A 17,281-nucleotide genomic window follows, 5' to 3' on the forward strand; every position below is an offset into this window, starting at 1 on the left:
ATACTATTTTTCCTTGTAAGTTATAAACTTATTGGCTCATTATTACTGGTATTTTGTTCTTGGATGGTCAGAAGCTTTATTTTCCTTTTGTTTTCCAGTTTTCTAGTGACTAGAATTTGATTTTAGGTTGACATTTAACAATACCAGGTTTACCTGAATGTTTTTTATACAGACTAATTAATACAGGTCAATCTATGTGGAAACTTTTAAAAGAAAATTAATTTTTAATAGGTATTAGCTGATTTTTCACTTTATGATTTATGGCCATGTTGAGTAAAGTTTAAAGTAGTCTTTTAAAGGAATTTACTTTTTTTCTTTCAAATTTATTTCAGAAATTTAGATTATAATGGTTTAAATGGTGTGGGTTCTGGTAAGGTTACTTACTATAGTATTAGGAAATAGATTTTCTGAAAGGAAAACCCTGTTTTTCTATTCATAACTCACTTATACCAAACTTCCCAGAACACTTGTGATACCAGATATGTGGACTTTTTTCCCATATGGACCAGTTCCTGACACCAGCTGGGTAGCCTACAGTTTAAGTCAGTTTTGACACTAGCTGCCTGGAGTTGGTATAAACTCCATAGGTGAAGAGCTCAGTTCCACAAGATCGCCACCTAACTCCACTTCAGGCGCCAGTCGCAAGTATGGGGCCCCCAGGTTAGTTCCTCCCAACTTCTGTCCAACTTGGCTTCAAATCGGAGGTTCCTATGGCCCCCTCCTCAGATTTAGTTGTTTGTTAGAACAGTTTACTCACTAGATTACTGGTTTAGTACAAAGTCTGTGTGAAGGATACAAATGAACAGCAGATGAAGAATACATAGGTCCATATTTGGAAGGGTCTGAGCACAGGAATTTCTATCTCTGTGGAGTTGTAGGGTATGCCATCCTCCCAGCAGGTGGATGTGTTCACCAACTTAGAAACTCCAGCCCCCAACCTAGGAGTGGGAGTGGGGTGTGTGGGGGTGGGGCTGAAAGTTCTAATTATCTGGTATGTTTCCTTGGCAATGAGCTTCCCCATCCAATGGTTGTCTAGAGACTTTTCAAAAACTCAGATGTAGTTGAAGGGGCTTGCTATGAATAAAAGAGTTTCTTTCGCTTATTCCTCTGGAGCTAATCCTGGAGCAAAAACCAAATATTATGATAAAAGATGCTCCTATGCTGTGAGCCAGGAGCCCTGGAGGAAGACTACAATATATATTTCTTACAATACCACAATATCACAGTCCCTACTTTTACAGTAGTTAAAATTAGCTAGGAAAGAAGTACACAACTTGAATTTTATCGAAAGATTCCTCAGTGGTCTAGGTTTGGCAGAATCTTAAGTGATATGCTGAAGAACATTTAAATTTTAAGTGTTGATGTCAACATTCTGAGTATTTACCCCCCCCCCCCCTTTTTTATATCCCCCTCCCCCCCCCCAAAACCCTAACCCCCCCCCCCTTTTTTAAAGTATGTTTTATTAATTATGCTAATAGAGTTGTCTCAAGTTTTCCTCCTTTGTCACCCTCCACCCAGCCAGCCCCGCTCCTTCAGGCCATCTGTACACCATTACTCATGTCCATGGATCATGCTTATAGGTTCTCCGGCTACTTCATTTCTGGTACTGTACTTTACATCCCCATGATTATTCTTTTTTTTAAAAAAAAGTATTTATTTGTTTTTAGACAGAGGGGAAGGAAGGGAGAAGAGGGAGAGAAACATCAATGTGTGGTTGTCTCTCATGCATGCCATGCTGGGGAACCTGGCCCACAACCCAGGCATGTGCCCTGACTAGGAATTGAATTGGCGACCCTTTGGTTTGCAGGCTGGCGCTTAGTCCACTGAGCCACACCAGCCAGGGCTATTCTGTAACTACCTATTTGTACTTCTTAATCTTTTCACCTCTTCACTCACTTGCTGACCTGCCCCCTCACCTGACAGCCATCAAAACCATCAAAATATCTCTCCATGTCCATGATTCTGTCTCTGTTCTTGTTTGCTTAGTTTGTTTGTTAGATCCAGTTGTTGATAGATACGTATTTGTTGCCATTTTATTGCTTATAGTTTTGATCTTCTTCATTTTCTTAAATAAGTTCCTTTAACATTTCATATAATAATGGCTTGGTGATGATGAACTCCTTTAGCTTTTTCTTGTCTGGAAAGCACTTTATCTGCCCTTTGATTCTAAATGATAGCTTTGCTGTGTAGAGCAGCTTTGGCTGTAGGTCCCTGCTTTTCATGACTTTGAATATTTTTTGCCAGGCCCTTCTAGCCTGCAAAGTTTCTTTTGAGAAATCAGCTGACCTTCGTAGGGGATGCCCCTGTAGGTAACGAACTTTGGGGACTTATCTGAGATATCCCTCCCAAATTTTTATCCACCACACACAGGTGTGGGACCAGCCTGTCTCTGCATCTCTGCCCCTCCTACCAGTCTGGATTAGTGTTGTTTCTTTAATTCCGTAGTGGTAAGACTTCATTCAACTCAGTTTCTGGTGGTTCTGAGTTATGGTGGTTGTGTATTTTAGTTGTAGTTTGTATGTGGTTGTGTGAGGAGGCAAACTGTATTTACCTATGCCACCATATTGCCTGGAAGAGCCGGCATCTTGGCTATTAATGTCTCTTTTGAGTACTTGTTTTTCTTCGATACTTATGATATGAGATGATTTTATCGATACCAGAATCTGATAATGTACTTAAAGTAGTAGGTTGTTGATCTAGTTCTGTTTATCTGACCTTGCTAGATTTGAGAATGACAAAATATTTATTTTTTCCTCCTTCCCCCCTCAGAGGAGATTGTTGCTTTCCAGTGAAATTTTTTTCCCTTTAAATCCTCACCTGGGGACATGCTTATTGGTTTTAGAAGAAGGGGGAGAGAGAGGGAGAGAAACATTGGTGTGAGAAAAAGAAAGACACTGTGGTCAGCTGTGCAGGGACCGGTGGTGGGCCCCCACCTGTGTTCTGGCTGGGGCCGCGTGGGGGCATGCCGGTTGCCTCTCGTATGTGCCTCAGCTGGGGATGAACCCACAACCCAGGTATGTGCCCTGACCAGGAACTGAACCTGTGACCTTTCAGTTTACAGGATGATGTTCCAACCAACAGCCCCACACCTGCCAGGGCCAGTGAATTTTTAGATATAATCATATCTTTTCCAATATAACTATTATATTGTATTGCTATTTTAATGTTATTTTTCCAGGGCATTTTATATTTTTATTATTTTTTATTTAACAAAAATTTTTTCTTGTGTATTTTTTGTTACCATTTATCTCTCCTTCACCTACCTTCTCTACCTTCCACCCACCCCCTTTCCCTACAGTCACCACACTGTTGTCCACGTCCATGAGTTTTTTCTTTTTGTTTTTTGCTCAGTCCCTCTAGAATATTTTATTTTTATCTTTAAAAAATATATATTTTAAAAGAAGGTTTTTCCAGATTTTCTGTTAAGCTGAAATATTTTTAAGTTGATCAAGACTCAAAAACAAGTTTATTTCAGTGCAAGAAATGTTTAGTTTTTACTGTTTGCGAGGTACTTTATTAGCTCCTCAAGAATATACAGAAATGAGTAAGATAGTCTCCTTCCTCATTTGGGGGCGGGGGGAAAACACAAGTCAATTATAAGTAATTGTAATAACAAAATAGAAGTAGGTACAGTCCCTGAAAGAATTTTGAACAAGGTGATTGATCTAGTAATGATGTTCTTGCAGAACATCAACAGCTGTCAAATATACTAAGTTCCTCTTCATTCTTTCCTGTTTGTATTGCTTCCACATTTCTTTTGCCCAACTTGGCTTTTAATACTTTTTGACTTCTGCATACAAGTTTCTTGTTTTTTTAACTCTGTAACTGCTGTTTATAGTTACTTTCCTTCTCAGTTTTTTTTTTAATTGAGAAAAGTTTTGTAGAAGTGGGAAAGTTCAAACTCTAGAATAATGAGTACTCACACATGCCCCACCTAGATTCAACTATTATCATTTTTCCATATTGCTTTACCTTTTACTCTTATAAAAAACATGTTTTTTATTGTCTTTGAACCATTTGAAATTAAGTTGCCAGTGTTACGACACAGCACCCCAAAGTACTTGAACTGGCACCTCCTAAGAATAAGGGTATTCTCTTTTATAACCATAATACCATTATCTTATATTTAAGACAATATAAATTAAAAAAATAAAACTAACCATGGTAAAATAATGCCATATAATAGCTAGTCAATATTCAAAATTTCTTGTGTCCTGCAAATAAACTTTTATAGTTATTTTTATTTGAACCACAATCTAGTCAAACTTTTCATGCATAGTATTGTTTTTAAGACTAAAATATTCTCATTGTGACGTTTGATTGTATTTCTTAGCTGTGGTTGCTTCTTTCTCCTTTCACCAGTTTGTTATGAAATTAGACTTTCATTTATACATTGTAATTTAAATGTTCATGAAGACTAAAACTATAGATTAGAAATGCATGTGAATTTTGACAATAAAATGATAGGACCTGACTGGGTGGCTCAGTTGGATAGAGTGTCCTCCCGTACACCAAAATGTTGTGACGTGGGTTTGATTCCCGGTCACGCTGATGTCTCTGTCTCCCTCTCTCTCTCTCTCTGTCTGTCTCTCAAACAATCAATAAATGTATCCTTGGGTGAGATTTAAAAAAAATAATAAAATGATGTATTTTAACACAACCTATTTTGTACAGTAAAAACTATTGTACTTATTTTGCCTTTAAAATTTGCCTTAAGAAATTTTCTACATGTTAAGTAAAAATCATTGTCAACTAGTATATCAGTACTTCCAGTGTTGAGTTAATTGGCTATTACCTATATTGAATTTTTTGCAACTACTCACATTATAAGTTCAAATTGCAACTTGAACCCATGTGCTAAACTCTGCACTTTGGAAATGCTTTTTTTAAATGATGGTGACAACATAAAGTGATGAAAACAACATGTAATGATGGAAAGAATGTTATCAATCATGGTATAAAAATACAGCTATATAAGTATGAAAATAGTTCCTTCCCTTGACTTTATATGTAGATTTCTGCCTTCCTTAAATTTTGTCAAAAATCAAAAAGAACATGTAGGTAACTGGAACATACAGAAAGACTCTTGAAAAAATATTATTTGGAACTAGGGCTTATCACTGACTGTGATAAATTTATTGGAATGTTCATTAAGTGGAAAGCATTTCTTTCATTCAGATTCTCTCTCCCCCCTCCCTCCCACTCCCTCCTCTCCCCCCACCTCACCCCACCCCTATCCACCCATCCATCTATTCATACTGTCACAAGGGGTAAAATTTTCTTCTTGTTTATGGCCGAGTAGTATTCCACTATATAAATGTCCTATAGTTGTTTTATGCCTAAAGTCTTAAAGCATTCCTGTCGATATATTTGTTAAAATTATAATCACTTCTGAGCAATAAGAATTTGACATAATACAAGTTTATGAAATTTTGCTATTTTAGATCCTTTAAAATAGTAAATGTTTACCTGAATTGAAATTCTGAATGACAGAAATAGTATAAAATGAAGACTTTTTATAGAGTGAGAGATATATTAATTGATAAATTTGTTTTTAAGTAAAGTGACTGAATAAAGGAAGTCTTACTAGAGATTGAAGTCAAAAAGGTAAAGTTTTTAGAATCCTGTGTTGCAAGAGAATTATGAACTCAAATAAGGGAAACTTACTATATTTTGGTGATGTTTAGAGAATGAATAGATGAAATACTTGACAGATGAAAACATAAAGAAGGTTCTGGTATTATTTGACATCATTTATTGATAAGGGAATACAAAATAACAACGGTACCTTGTGTTATAAGACTTTAAATATTTCAGAATGATTTCAAAGGACTATTATTCTTTAACCAAAAAATTCCTGATAATTAAAAGTGTTATGGCATTGAACTGTGTATGAATGAAATGATATCATGTCTGGGTTTTATTTCAGAATAAAGAAAGGGCCCTGGCTGTTGTGGCTCAGTGGATTGAGTGCTGGCCTGTGAATCAAAGGGTTGCTGGTTTGATTCCCTGTCAAGGCACATGCCTGGGTTGTGGGCCAGGTCCCCAGTGGGGCCGTGTGAGAGGCAACCACAGGTCGATGTTTCTCTCCCTTTCTTTCCCCCTTCCTCTCTCTCTCTCTCTTTAAAAATTAAATAAATAAAACCTTTTTTATAAAAGGGGAGGCAGTGGAAATAAGACTGGCCGTGTGTTAATAACTGTTGAAGCTGTATAATATATAAAATAGTGCTGTCATTTTTTTTTTATTTGTTCATTTTTCAAAAATCTCTTGATAAAAAAATTGTAGAATATTATGGTATTACATAGTGAAGGAAAGTTCCCAAAAAAGGAAGGTATCATTACTACTAGGCTGCTGAACATTGAGTTCATGATACTGATTAATGATACAGATGTAAAACAAAATGATCTTTATTTTGTTTTTCCAAAATTTTATTCCATTTTTCTGTGTGATATGAAAATATCTTAATCAGCTAACCCAAATTATTACATCTTAAAGGAAAGTGATATAACATTAATTTGTGCCAGCATTCTTCTTGAAGAAAAAATTGTTGAGAAGACGCAGGTGTCATATTGTTCGAGGAATGCCTTATTGGAAACACATAGTTATAAAAACTAGTAATACTGTACCATCTTGGATACTGTTATTCTGATGATTTTAGTATTTGAATTTTATTCTTAAGGTTTTGGAAAGAAAACCTGAAAGATGAATTCATAGAATTGTTTTCTTCTTAAGGGACGTGCGAAAGAAGTGCTCAGAAATTGTTCTTTTGTCTTTTCTTCCCTCTCCCTGTCTCTTTTCCTCCTTGCCTCAGGTTTTTCCTGGGTACCAAAAACGTCATCTGTGTGCTGCTTCCTCTGGTCTAGTGTCTTGTGGCGCCCGAAGGCCTTTCAGTCTAACCTACTACTATGAGAGGCCTCAATAAACATCTCCTTTTTAGGACATCTCTTTTTTGAACTTTTCGGATATTTTCTTTTTTTTGGTTGGAGTTTCTTTCTATTTAAAAGAATCATTTATGAGTTGAAGAATTTTGTAAGCTCTGACGGACTATTATTCTCGATGATATCATTCTTCCCATCAACCAAGCTAAGATCCTCAAACATATTCTGATTTAGCCTTCTTAATCTTCATTATCTGTTCATTTGGTTCTGCCAGTTCCTCCTTTAAAATGATGGTCACAAGTGTTCCTTCTTTTTTCCAGTCTTACTGTTACCACTTTCTTATGGAGAATGTTCAAGTTGGAATTAGAAGATTCATCTCAGCTGCGTTTCTAGCTGTTGGCCTAGCTATCTCATCTTTAAAAATGAGGAGGTTGTAACAGGGTTGCCTTAAACCTTTTTTGGAACTTTCTATTTCACTAATTTAGGTTCTTAACTTGTCACACTTACAGTAACCTCCTAATTGTTTTTCATACTTCTAATCTCAGTTCTTCCTAATAAGATTAATCTTTCTACATAACTTTCATTGCCTTTAGAATAAAATCTTATATTTTCTGGTTTTCATTTATTCACGTCATCAATTCTCTTGTTAATGGTTGGCAAATCTGTCAGTTCTGACTCAAATAACTTTTGAATCCATATTTGTTCTCCTCTGCCACTATTCTGATCTTTTCTTATCTGGACATTTGATGCAACCTAACAAAGGTTTGCTCTGCTACCACAGGTGTGTTTCTGAGCAAAGATCTGTTAATGTACCTTTTCTGTTCTAAAAATCTTTTGTTCCACATAAAGTTTACATAAAAGTATACACTTTTTTTTTGCAGAGCTCACACAGTCCTTTCCCAATCTGAGCTCTCGCTCCTGTTTTCTGAATATGCCTTTAATTTTTCTCATGCTGTACCTCTGCCTGGGATTTTGTATCCCCCTCATCCTTCCTCTGCCTGGGATACTCTTCTTTTAAAGGCATTGCTCACGTAGTTGCCTATCTTAAGGCTCTGAAAAATTAGTTTCATTTTTTCTGTGCCTGTTATGCATGCCTTTGGGCGCAGAGGGATTTATACCATTTACTTATTTATATTTCCCACCCAACCAGAATCTTTTTCCACCTAGATTTTGAACTCTGTGATATCTAGGGTCATCTAATTTTGTTTATTCTCAGGGTTTGACAAAGTGTTGGGGCATATAATATGTATTCACTAATTGTTGGTTGGTTGATATAAAATAAATTAGTAAGATTCTTCTTGTTCTTTTTTTTAGAAACAAATTTAAATTTTAACCCTGTTTGAAAACTAAAAATTTCCCCTCAGTCTTACTTGGGCTTGAATTCCCTCATGTTTCCTTAACAGATGTTTTTCAAGTTTCGTCTGTCATAGGTCCTTGGGGCCAAAGATGGTCCAGTGCTGATCTGGACACTTGATAGTATCATTGATGGGAGCCAAAAAAGCACTGTATTTGTTTAGTTATGATAATGAGAAATGGAGTTTTGACTAGACCTTAACTGTACTTGTGCATATAGACTGCTGCATGGCACTTCAGCTTGCTAAAAGTTACTGGAAGCTGGGCACCAAGCTTGTACATTATTGAAAATATAGGATACCTTTTTCATTAAACCAGTTCCTAATATTTCATTAAAGACATGTTCCTACTGAATTTGTTTCTTTAGCTTGAGCAAGTCTTCTTAGAATTATATTTAAAAGCTACCACTGAGTCTGGTAGAAGTTTTATTTTAAGACAACGATTTCTGCAATTTGCACAACTCTGCTTTTTATTTTTCTATTGTCTATAGAATTGCTTGCATCAAGAATTTTCAGAACACAGTGTCTCAGATGGAAAAAGTAATAGGATCACCGTCTCTGCCAAATTTTTTTTCTATTTTGTTGTTACATAATGTTTGTTTTCTTTGTGATTTTTGAGAATGAAGCCTGCGTGGTTTCGATACACACTACTAACATATAGGAGAAATGTCATTAAATTAAAAAAATTCTACATTAAATATGTCCCTAGTTATAGTACAGATTTGTGTATTTTTAATTCTCCTAAATTTACTTAGTAAACTCCTTTTATTATTTTTAATATGTAGTACTCTAACCATAGTATTTAATATGCGCTAAAATTTAGAGAGCAGTTTCACCAAAGGCTTTGAAATTGCTTTGTCTGTCTTTATTATAGTAAACAATAAACTACTTTTATTTAGAAATTAAACAGTTTTAAGAAAGAACTAAGCTTCCTCTAAAAGCCAGACTATCATAGCAGTGTAGGCAAGGTTCACCTGCTTTTCAGACTTGTCAGGTAAAAGAACAAATTGTACCTATGTATTTAATATTGTATGTGCCTGAGACATAAAATTGTCACTGCCATTTGGAGGACCTTTTGGAGTGGGTCCCTCACATGGGTCGAGAGCAATAAAGCTTCCCTGCACCATGTGCTAGTTACTGAAATATCTGTGGGCTTTGTGGTACCTGACCACAGACTGGCATTGACATAGCACCGCGGTGAAAGTGAGTTTCATATGCCTACTTGGATTCTGCCGCTTCTTTATATAGTGAACTGCAAAAGTGCTATATCATCACTTACACCTGACAGTTAATTTACAAGAGAAATGGAAAGCAATATGAACTTGGATTCTCAATGTAATAGTTGCAAGTAATTGTTAAGTTTGCAGATCTTGGAGTATTTTATTAACAGATGGAAGTTATATTTAAACTTATTAAGTGAAATAATTACTGGCTTTGTTTCTAGATCCTATCCATCTAATTTAGAGTAAAAAGCCTATGCTTCATTCTGTTCTGCTAAAGCTTTCAGATTCCTTTGACATCCTAAATATGAAATTCAAAAGTCATTAATGTGATGTGTTGATTTTGTACTTTTTGATTTATTGCAAAAAAATCTTACAGTTTCCATAGCAATGATAACCTATCCAGATTGTGTAATATTCTTTACAGTATTAAAAATAAAACTATGCAATTACATGAGCTTCTGGAGCACTTCATTTAGGGGAACTGGGGACTGAAATATTTCTGTTTAAAAAAATTATGGTTTCATATTAAAATTTTGTCAGAAAGCTTATCTAATTTTATTTTAATAAGTTATTAAATTTTAAAATTCTGTAATAGATGCCTCATAGTTAATTTAATTATTAAATTATGAAATGTACATTCTAAGCACATGTGAAGTTCTCAGGCACAAGTGCTCACACACACATATCTAAGGCGGGGGTGGGGGGGGACAGTTGGCTTTGATTACATTCAGTCGCCTGCTGCTTATACTTCTCAGTAGCTTCTGAGTAGCCTGAAAAAGTCTAGTTTTAAGTTTGGAGGAGACAGGATAGAAAAAAAGAAAAAAAAAAGATCCTTAATCTTTCCATGTTTTTGATTTTGCTCATGAAAGCATGCCTGACATATCATTTTGAAAATAGTAAAGGTTTTTGTAGTAGGTGACAATTTTCAGAGTGTCAAATTACTTTGGGTTTTTTCTTTTTTCTTTAATTCTAATTTAATAGATAACGTAATATTAGTACTAAAGCTAGTTAACACAACTTCCTGCATCCTAACAACTGTTTTTCATTTGTTATATTACCTCAGCATACATCTATATATATATATATATTTTTTTATGGTATAAGTCGTTTATTTTCTCAGTAGTATTTGGTAAAAAATACTCTGTTTCTAATAAACTTCATATTCATCATTTTATTAACTGATAACAGTCCATTCTGTTGCTATATCTGGTATATTTTTTGTTTATCAAAATGCTGCTTAATTATCTTGAATGCCATGTACTGGAAGAAAAATGGATATAATTTTCAAACTGATTGTGGGGAAAAGTAGCCATAATGGAATTATTTGCTCAAATCATATTTATGACAATTTTCAGAAAGCGTTTAAAATGATGTTGCAAAATGTATCATAAACAACCTCTTAAAGTGATTTATCTGCTCATAGACACAAAATGGGGAAAATGAGAAACAGGGAGGTAGGAAGGAAAGATGTGACACCACTAAGTATTATCATCTGACAGAACCATCATGACATGGTGGTATGTTGCTGAGGCTCTAATATAAGCAAAAACCAAAATTTGGAGGGTGTGGGTTATACTCAGCTGAACACCCCTCGATATGAACCACATTTCTGACATTCAGCTGGGGCCTTCATGTGGCTGGCTGCTCCTGGGGTCAGCGCCCGGAGGATGCTGTGTGGCCCTAGCCTCTCATCTGATATTGTTGCTATCGTTACGGACCATATGACCATTATTGACCTGTCTTTATTTGGCTAAATACCCTGGTAACTTCTTTGGTTTCCCAGGAACCCTAATCCTACCTCCATTATTTGGAAAATTCACTGTAACTACTGAGGGTTTTTTTGAGTTCTTGAGAATGAGATGTTGGTGGCTGAAGTTTCTAAGTTTTTTCAAGGCTTTTGGTTGAGTTTGTGGGGCTTTTTAATGTCCCCTATCCTAGGTGAGACCTAGAGTAAACCAGGCCAACATTATTCTGTAGCATCTCCCTCCTACTAAATAGTTGTAATACTATGAAATTACTTTAAATGAATATACCTGGCATTTATTTTTGTAGTTAATATTTACAACAGAATGCTTTCATAGACTCCAGATAGTTAAGAGTAGAATTTTCTTGCAGTATGCTTGAGTTTATGTTTGTGCTTGTTTACTTTTTGAAATTAGTGCCTTGTTTTGTTTCAATATTGAATTTTATGTGTTGGCTCTGTTGGTATCTTCATTATGACATGAATTTCTTCTGGCATTTCATATTTCTGTAGTTGAAATATCAGAAATTATAAGCAGTGCATGTACACAAGAATGTTTACATATCACTAAGAGACTAGTGCATTTTCATTCTTTTTGTAATCATAATTTTGAATCTGAAAATGTGTAGAAAAAATAATTTTTTTTGTTTGTATGCAGAAAAGATGAAAAGGAATATGCCTTGAAGCAAATTGAAGGCACAGGGATATCCATGTCGGCTTGTAGAGAGATTGCAGTAAGTGGATAAAATATATTATTTATTTTGTTACTGATATTGGATGATTGATACTAATATAAAATAGTTTCATTCGGGTATACACTGCATGGTTATTTCAGAGTTGTTAATGGTATTTTATATTAGATGAGAAAAGCTGCATAAACTTGTTGATTACTTAAAAATCATCTTGGAACATTCTTTTGATGATATTTAGGATTTATAATCTTAAGAATATTGAGCTAAGTGATGACTTAATTTAAATTCCAATCCAATGTAATTGATAATTTAATTAATGTCTTTTTTCTGTAAGTTTAGAACTGATATATATCTTTATAAGAAAAGGGATGAATCTATTGGATATTATGCATATGAAATATTTTTTCTGAAATACATGTTTTAGTGCTGGATTTTACTAGTTGCTAGAAAAATAAGACCATCATAGTATTAGGGTACAAAACAAGGTCATTTTTATGTTGCACCGAATGTAAGTTTTTCCTTAAATATGTGTCTAACTTTATAAAAGTATGGATTTATGGAAATAGGTGTCTAATTTTCAGGTATTTTATCCTTTCTATAAAGTAGAAAAAATAAAAGTATAGTATTAAGATTTTTGTGAAAAGCACTAATGGTAAAAAAAACATTTTGTTTCTCTCAATAGAATTTTAATCCATCTTCTGTAAAAATTATGTTCTTAAAAAATTTGGCTTGATTTTAGGAGACTAGGACTAAATAAATTATGTATGAAATTGCCTTTGAGCAAAATGTGTTCTTTGGTGTGATCCTGCGTTTTTAGAAACAAACAGAAGTTACTTTTGTGATTGAAGACTCAGCATAGATTTTTAAAAAAATATTTTATTTATTTATTTTTTAGAGAAAAGGAAAGGGAGGGTGAAAGAGAGGGAAAGAAACATCAGTGTGTGGTTGCCTTTTGCACATGCCCTACTGGGGACCTGGCCAGCAACCCAGGCATGTGCCCTGGCTGGGAATCAAACCAGTGACCCTTGGATTGAGTGTGGAATCAGGTTGACACTCAATCCAATAAGCCATGCCAGCCGGGGTGATTTTTTCCCCCTCTTTACAAATACGTTTTTTTTTTTCTTGCATTGCTAGTGATAGTTATTATTGTATTTTTCTCATGTATGTAATATATTTAGCTTTCTTGGAAAAATAAGTATATTCTTTGACTGTTATAATGAAAAATGAAATGTATAAATTGGGGATGGGATTTAGGATTATCCCCAATTGAGGATGGGATTTAGGGTTTTTGGAGGAATCTGGGAATTGGATAGAGGGTCTGTGCACAGGGAGGAACCATTCTGTCACACTTTTTGTTTTTAAGAGTTCAAACAGTACAGGGGGCCAGGTAAAAGGAGTCATTCAGCAGATAGATTATTGAGTCCTGTGGTGTATCTGTCTGCCTTTTGTATACGTTAGGTCATGAGTCTCTTAAAAGTTATTATTGGTGTGTATATGCACATGTGTAGACACATGCATGCACCTTTTGTATTATATTTCAATACAAAAGCTACTTTGTGTATCCTGGGAAAACTAAGTGATGAATCTGTATTTTCAGAAGCAGATTTAAATACGTATTGACAGTGGTAGAAAAGAGGTGCGCCATATGGGTTTCTGGGTTTTGTATAAAGGTGATGATAGTCAAAAGGAAAGTTTAGGAAGAGATAATACTGCTTTTATGAACCAGTTTTTTATGTGTTTATATGTGTATATCTTATGGTGAGGGAAGATGGATGGGTATGGTAACACAAGTCATAGATGTAACTGACAACTTTACAGTTTCTCCATACTCTTCCCCAACTCCAGGGAAATAGACTCGTGAATTGGAAGTAGTGCCTTTAGGCACCTGTGGTTGCTATAGTGTAACCCCTTTCTCTCTGTGAAGAATTGGTGGGTAAATTAATGAATTGGCTTTCTGCTTAGTAGTATCTCTCCCTGCAAAGATAGTCAGTGGAATTATTTCAATTGTCTTAAAAATATAAAAATGATCACTTTCATATTCCTGCTCTAATAAGATTAGATTTAATTGGCTATTAATTCCTTATTTTTAGTGTTTATTTTTCCCTTGAATAATATTGAAGCAAAATTATGCTAGTGACATAATGCAGGATAAAGGACTAAAAATAAATCTGATAATGGTATACAAAGGCTTACCTCAGAACCTGAAAATTAGCACAGTACATGGTTGTTTTTATTCTCATAATGATAATAATTTTTCCCTATCTAAACTCTAATCAAAGAAAATAAAATTTTTAGTTGCGATTGTTTTCACTGTTGTCCAAGCAGATCATTTTTAAGTATCTATGTATTTAATTTTTAGTGTATTATTATTACAGAAGATGCTAAATTGTAAGAGTCAACATAAATTTGGTAATTCTAGATTCAAAATAAGAAATGGAAGTAGGGAAAAAGTATTTATTAAAAAAAAACATGCCTTTGGTTTCAAATTGTAAAGTGGGAGGGAATATGGACTGTGGAATCAGATAGACTTGGGGTTGTATCTGGACTTCACCAGTAGCCCTGTATATCTAGGGTGTGTTGCTGTCAGCACCAGGACCCATTCTCTAGGTAGCTATAGGAATGAAGCTGTCGTAAAGGGGAATGGGGCTAAGCAGGCCGCGCAGCAGTCCACTGCTGCCACCATTCTCAGGACCCCTGAGCCTCTTAACTTGCTAATGTTCCAGGTCATTCTCATCTCCACTCTGTAACCAGAATATCAACTAAATCTCATTAAATGTTTTCACAAAATACCCCTTTCCATATAAACTCAAGAATCTTACAAGTTTTAGAAAGGAGGAGTTGCCCATGAGACCAGAGTCTGACCCTGGCCTGTACTTCAGTGGTACATACTACATCTAAATACGGCTGATTACCACTCTTATGTCTCTTTATCCGTCACACTTCCTGTTCTGATTTATTTGGTTTTGGAATTAAACATCTTTCACCATCAATATATTCTCTTTTTTTTGCCTAATAAAATTACTCATCTTAAAAACCAACTATCAAAATACCTGATTTTTGTGAACTGTAGTTTCCTTCATGTCCTAATCTCACAGAATTGTAGTAAAGATAACTTAAAGTGTGTAAGCTTTTTGGCTAATAATCAGGTCTCAGTGAAGTTTAGCTTTCTTCCTTTCTCTTAAGTCGAATTCATTAGTGTGATGGAAAGAAGCTGGGAATGGTCTTAGCTTAGATCAGTAATAATAAACATGGGGCCAGTAAATACTCTTCTAAACAACTCAATTTGTTGTGGTTTTTTTAATGCTAAATTTGTATTTAAAATATACTGTAGCAACAGATGCAGTTGTAACAGCCCCCACAATGTATCAGTCAGTTAACAGATACTGATTACTGTTCTTTGTAACACATTGCTGCTTGCCGAGAGAATACAGAGCAGTATTCACAGGAAAGTGGAAGTCACTTAAGTCAGTTATTGGAAATGTTGACATAAATGATGCCCAGGTTACCAATCTATTCTATCAAAACCTATTTGGCCTATACATAACTGAGTTATGGTACTCTAGTACTGTGGAACCTGAAGACTACTTATAATATTGTTTCTATGTAGAAACACATTCAGAATTAAAATCATATATGCCAGCATATACCTTGCTTTTTCATAGTTTTCTAAGTGGGAATAGCCTCTTCATTCAGGTCTAGGTTATTGGTGAGAGGTCTGAGGTATTAGAAACTAAAGTATGGATTAGGGGAGATTGGCCTTAATGTCAGAGGTTAAGGGGTTTTATGGCAACCAGAGGCAGGAGTAGAGATTGTATTGTCCAAGCAGTGAGGATTGGGAGCTAGGACTTTATCTTGGGAGAAAAGAGGAGGGAGGGGATAATGAGGAGCTGAGGTAGGATGGGGACCTGGGAGGCAGCTGGCGGGGTTCAGGAGGAACCAGGTAAATGAGGAATGGAGACGTTAGGCTAGTCAATAGCTGTCTTGAGTCAGTGGAAAGAGCTAGTAGATAGGGTAATCTAAAGTGATAGGTATCAGAAACAGGGAAAGCACATAATTAGGGTTTTGATATAACAACACATTAAAGCAAAGAATTTAGCATAATTCGGTAAAGAGTTTAGTTATTTCAAGTACCAGGGGATTATCATAATGACATAATCTCACATATTATTTATTGTGCTGTTGCTTTGGCTTTATATCTCTTCTTATATCAGTGATATAAGCTGTTTATATTTTAAATATAGACTTTGACTTAAATAAAAGCATAAAACCAATCAGAAAAGTGCAATATTAATATGAAGTAGAACTTCAGTAGATACAAACTAGAGTTTAAAAGACTGCATTTTGAAAGAGTGAAAACTATTGTTCAAGAACATAATTCTGTTTTACTAAATAGACAACATAATAAGAATAATATAAACTGATAAAGCAAATATTGACTTAGAAGCAATGGCATGATATAAACTGAAAAGTAAATAATTTCTATAAGCTTCTTAGCAGACTTAATAGCTCAGTAATTTTCATAGTTCAAATGGGCTTTTTTTTTTTTCCTTAGAGGAGAGGAAATTCTATAGTTTGTAAACTTTGGAGATGTGATTAGCTAACATAGCATTCAAATAGTTGAAGGTAAATTAACGTCTGAAACAAAATGACTGTAAATTATTAAACTTGCCCAAGATAATGCTGGGTATTGACAGTAAAATAATATTACAAAGGAAAAACATATTTGAAAATCTTACTTGTAGCTGAAGTTTGGGTACAAGCTGTTCTGTCACCTTTTTAGAAAGCTTTTGGGTTATCTGTCTTTGGATAAATGTGCCATACCACCTTACATTTAAGAAATAATTTGATTAATAAGCCTATCTTTATTTGTAGTTTTGATCTTTGAATATTGCTGGCATGGTGTTTATTTTAATCTATTCTTCCTCACTCAGAAAGAATTCTTAAAGTTAGGTATTTTTTAATGCAATGGAGAAGATATGCTGAAGAGTTAAACATGAACTTTATAAATAAGTGAAATATTAATGGCCAGTAAATAAAAAAGATGCTCAATTATATTAATGGTCAGAAAAAAATAAAGTAAAACCACAATAAGATATACATTTTTGCCCACTAGATTGGTAACAGTATCAAATGTTTGTAATGATGTAGAATACTGAAGCTGTCATATAGTACTAGTGGAATTATAAATTACTGTGTTACAGCACTGAGGAAAACAGTGTATCTAGTGAGGTTAAGATACACATACCTTGTTATCTAATAACTTTACTCCTTTACTATCCTGAACTGAAATTGATAGATAATATGACCTACATACACAGATAATTAAAAAAATCATTATAACCCCTTATTAAAAATAGAAATTAATTTATGATGAAATAACATATAAGAATTGGG

At 34.6% G+C, this 17,281-nt stretch overlaps 1 protein-coding gene across 3 annotated transcripts in view; it reads left to right on the forward strand.

Annotated features, from left to right (window-relative positions):
- CDK19 (cyclin dependent kinase 19) overlaps nt 1-17,281 on the forward strand; it is a 150,927-nt gene that overhangs the window by 47,304 nt on the left and 86,342 nt on the right. For all 3 annotated transcript variants that reach the window (XM_053664768.1, XM_037158974.2, XM_053664769.1), the window contains one exon: nt 11,854-11,929. In XM_053664768.1, coding sequence (XP_053520743.1) covers nt 11,854-11,929 — 76 coding nt within the window. The remainder of the gene's footprint in view (nt 1-11,853; nt 11,930-17,281) is intronic.

This window comes from Artibeus jamaicensis, unplaced genomic scaffold, assembly GCF_021234435.1.
Source record: "Artibeus jamaicensis isolate MK-2021 breed Jamaican fruit bat unplaced genomic scaffold, CSHL_Jam_final contig_387, whole genome shotgun sequence".
In the NCBI taxonomy this organism is placed as follows: domain Eukaryota; kingdom Metazoa; phylum Chordata; class Mammalia; order Chiroptera; family Phyllostomidae; genus Artibeus; species Artibeus jamaicensis.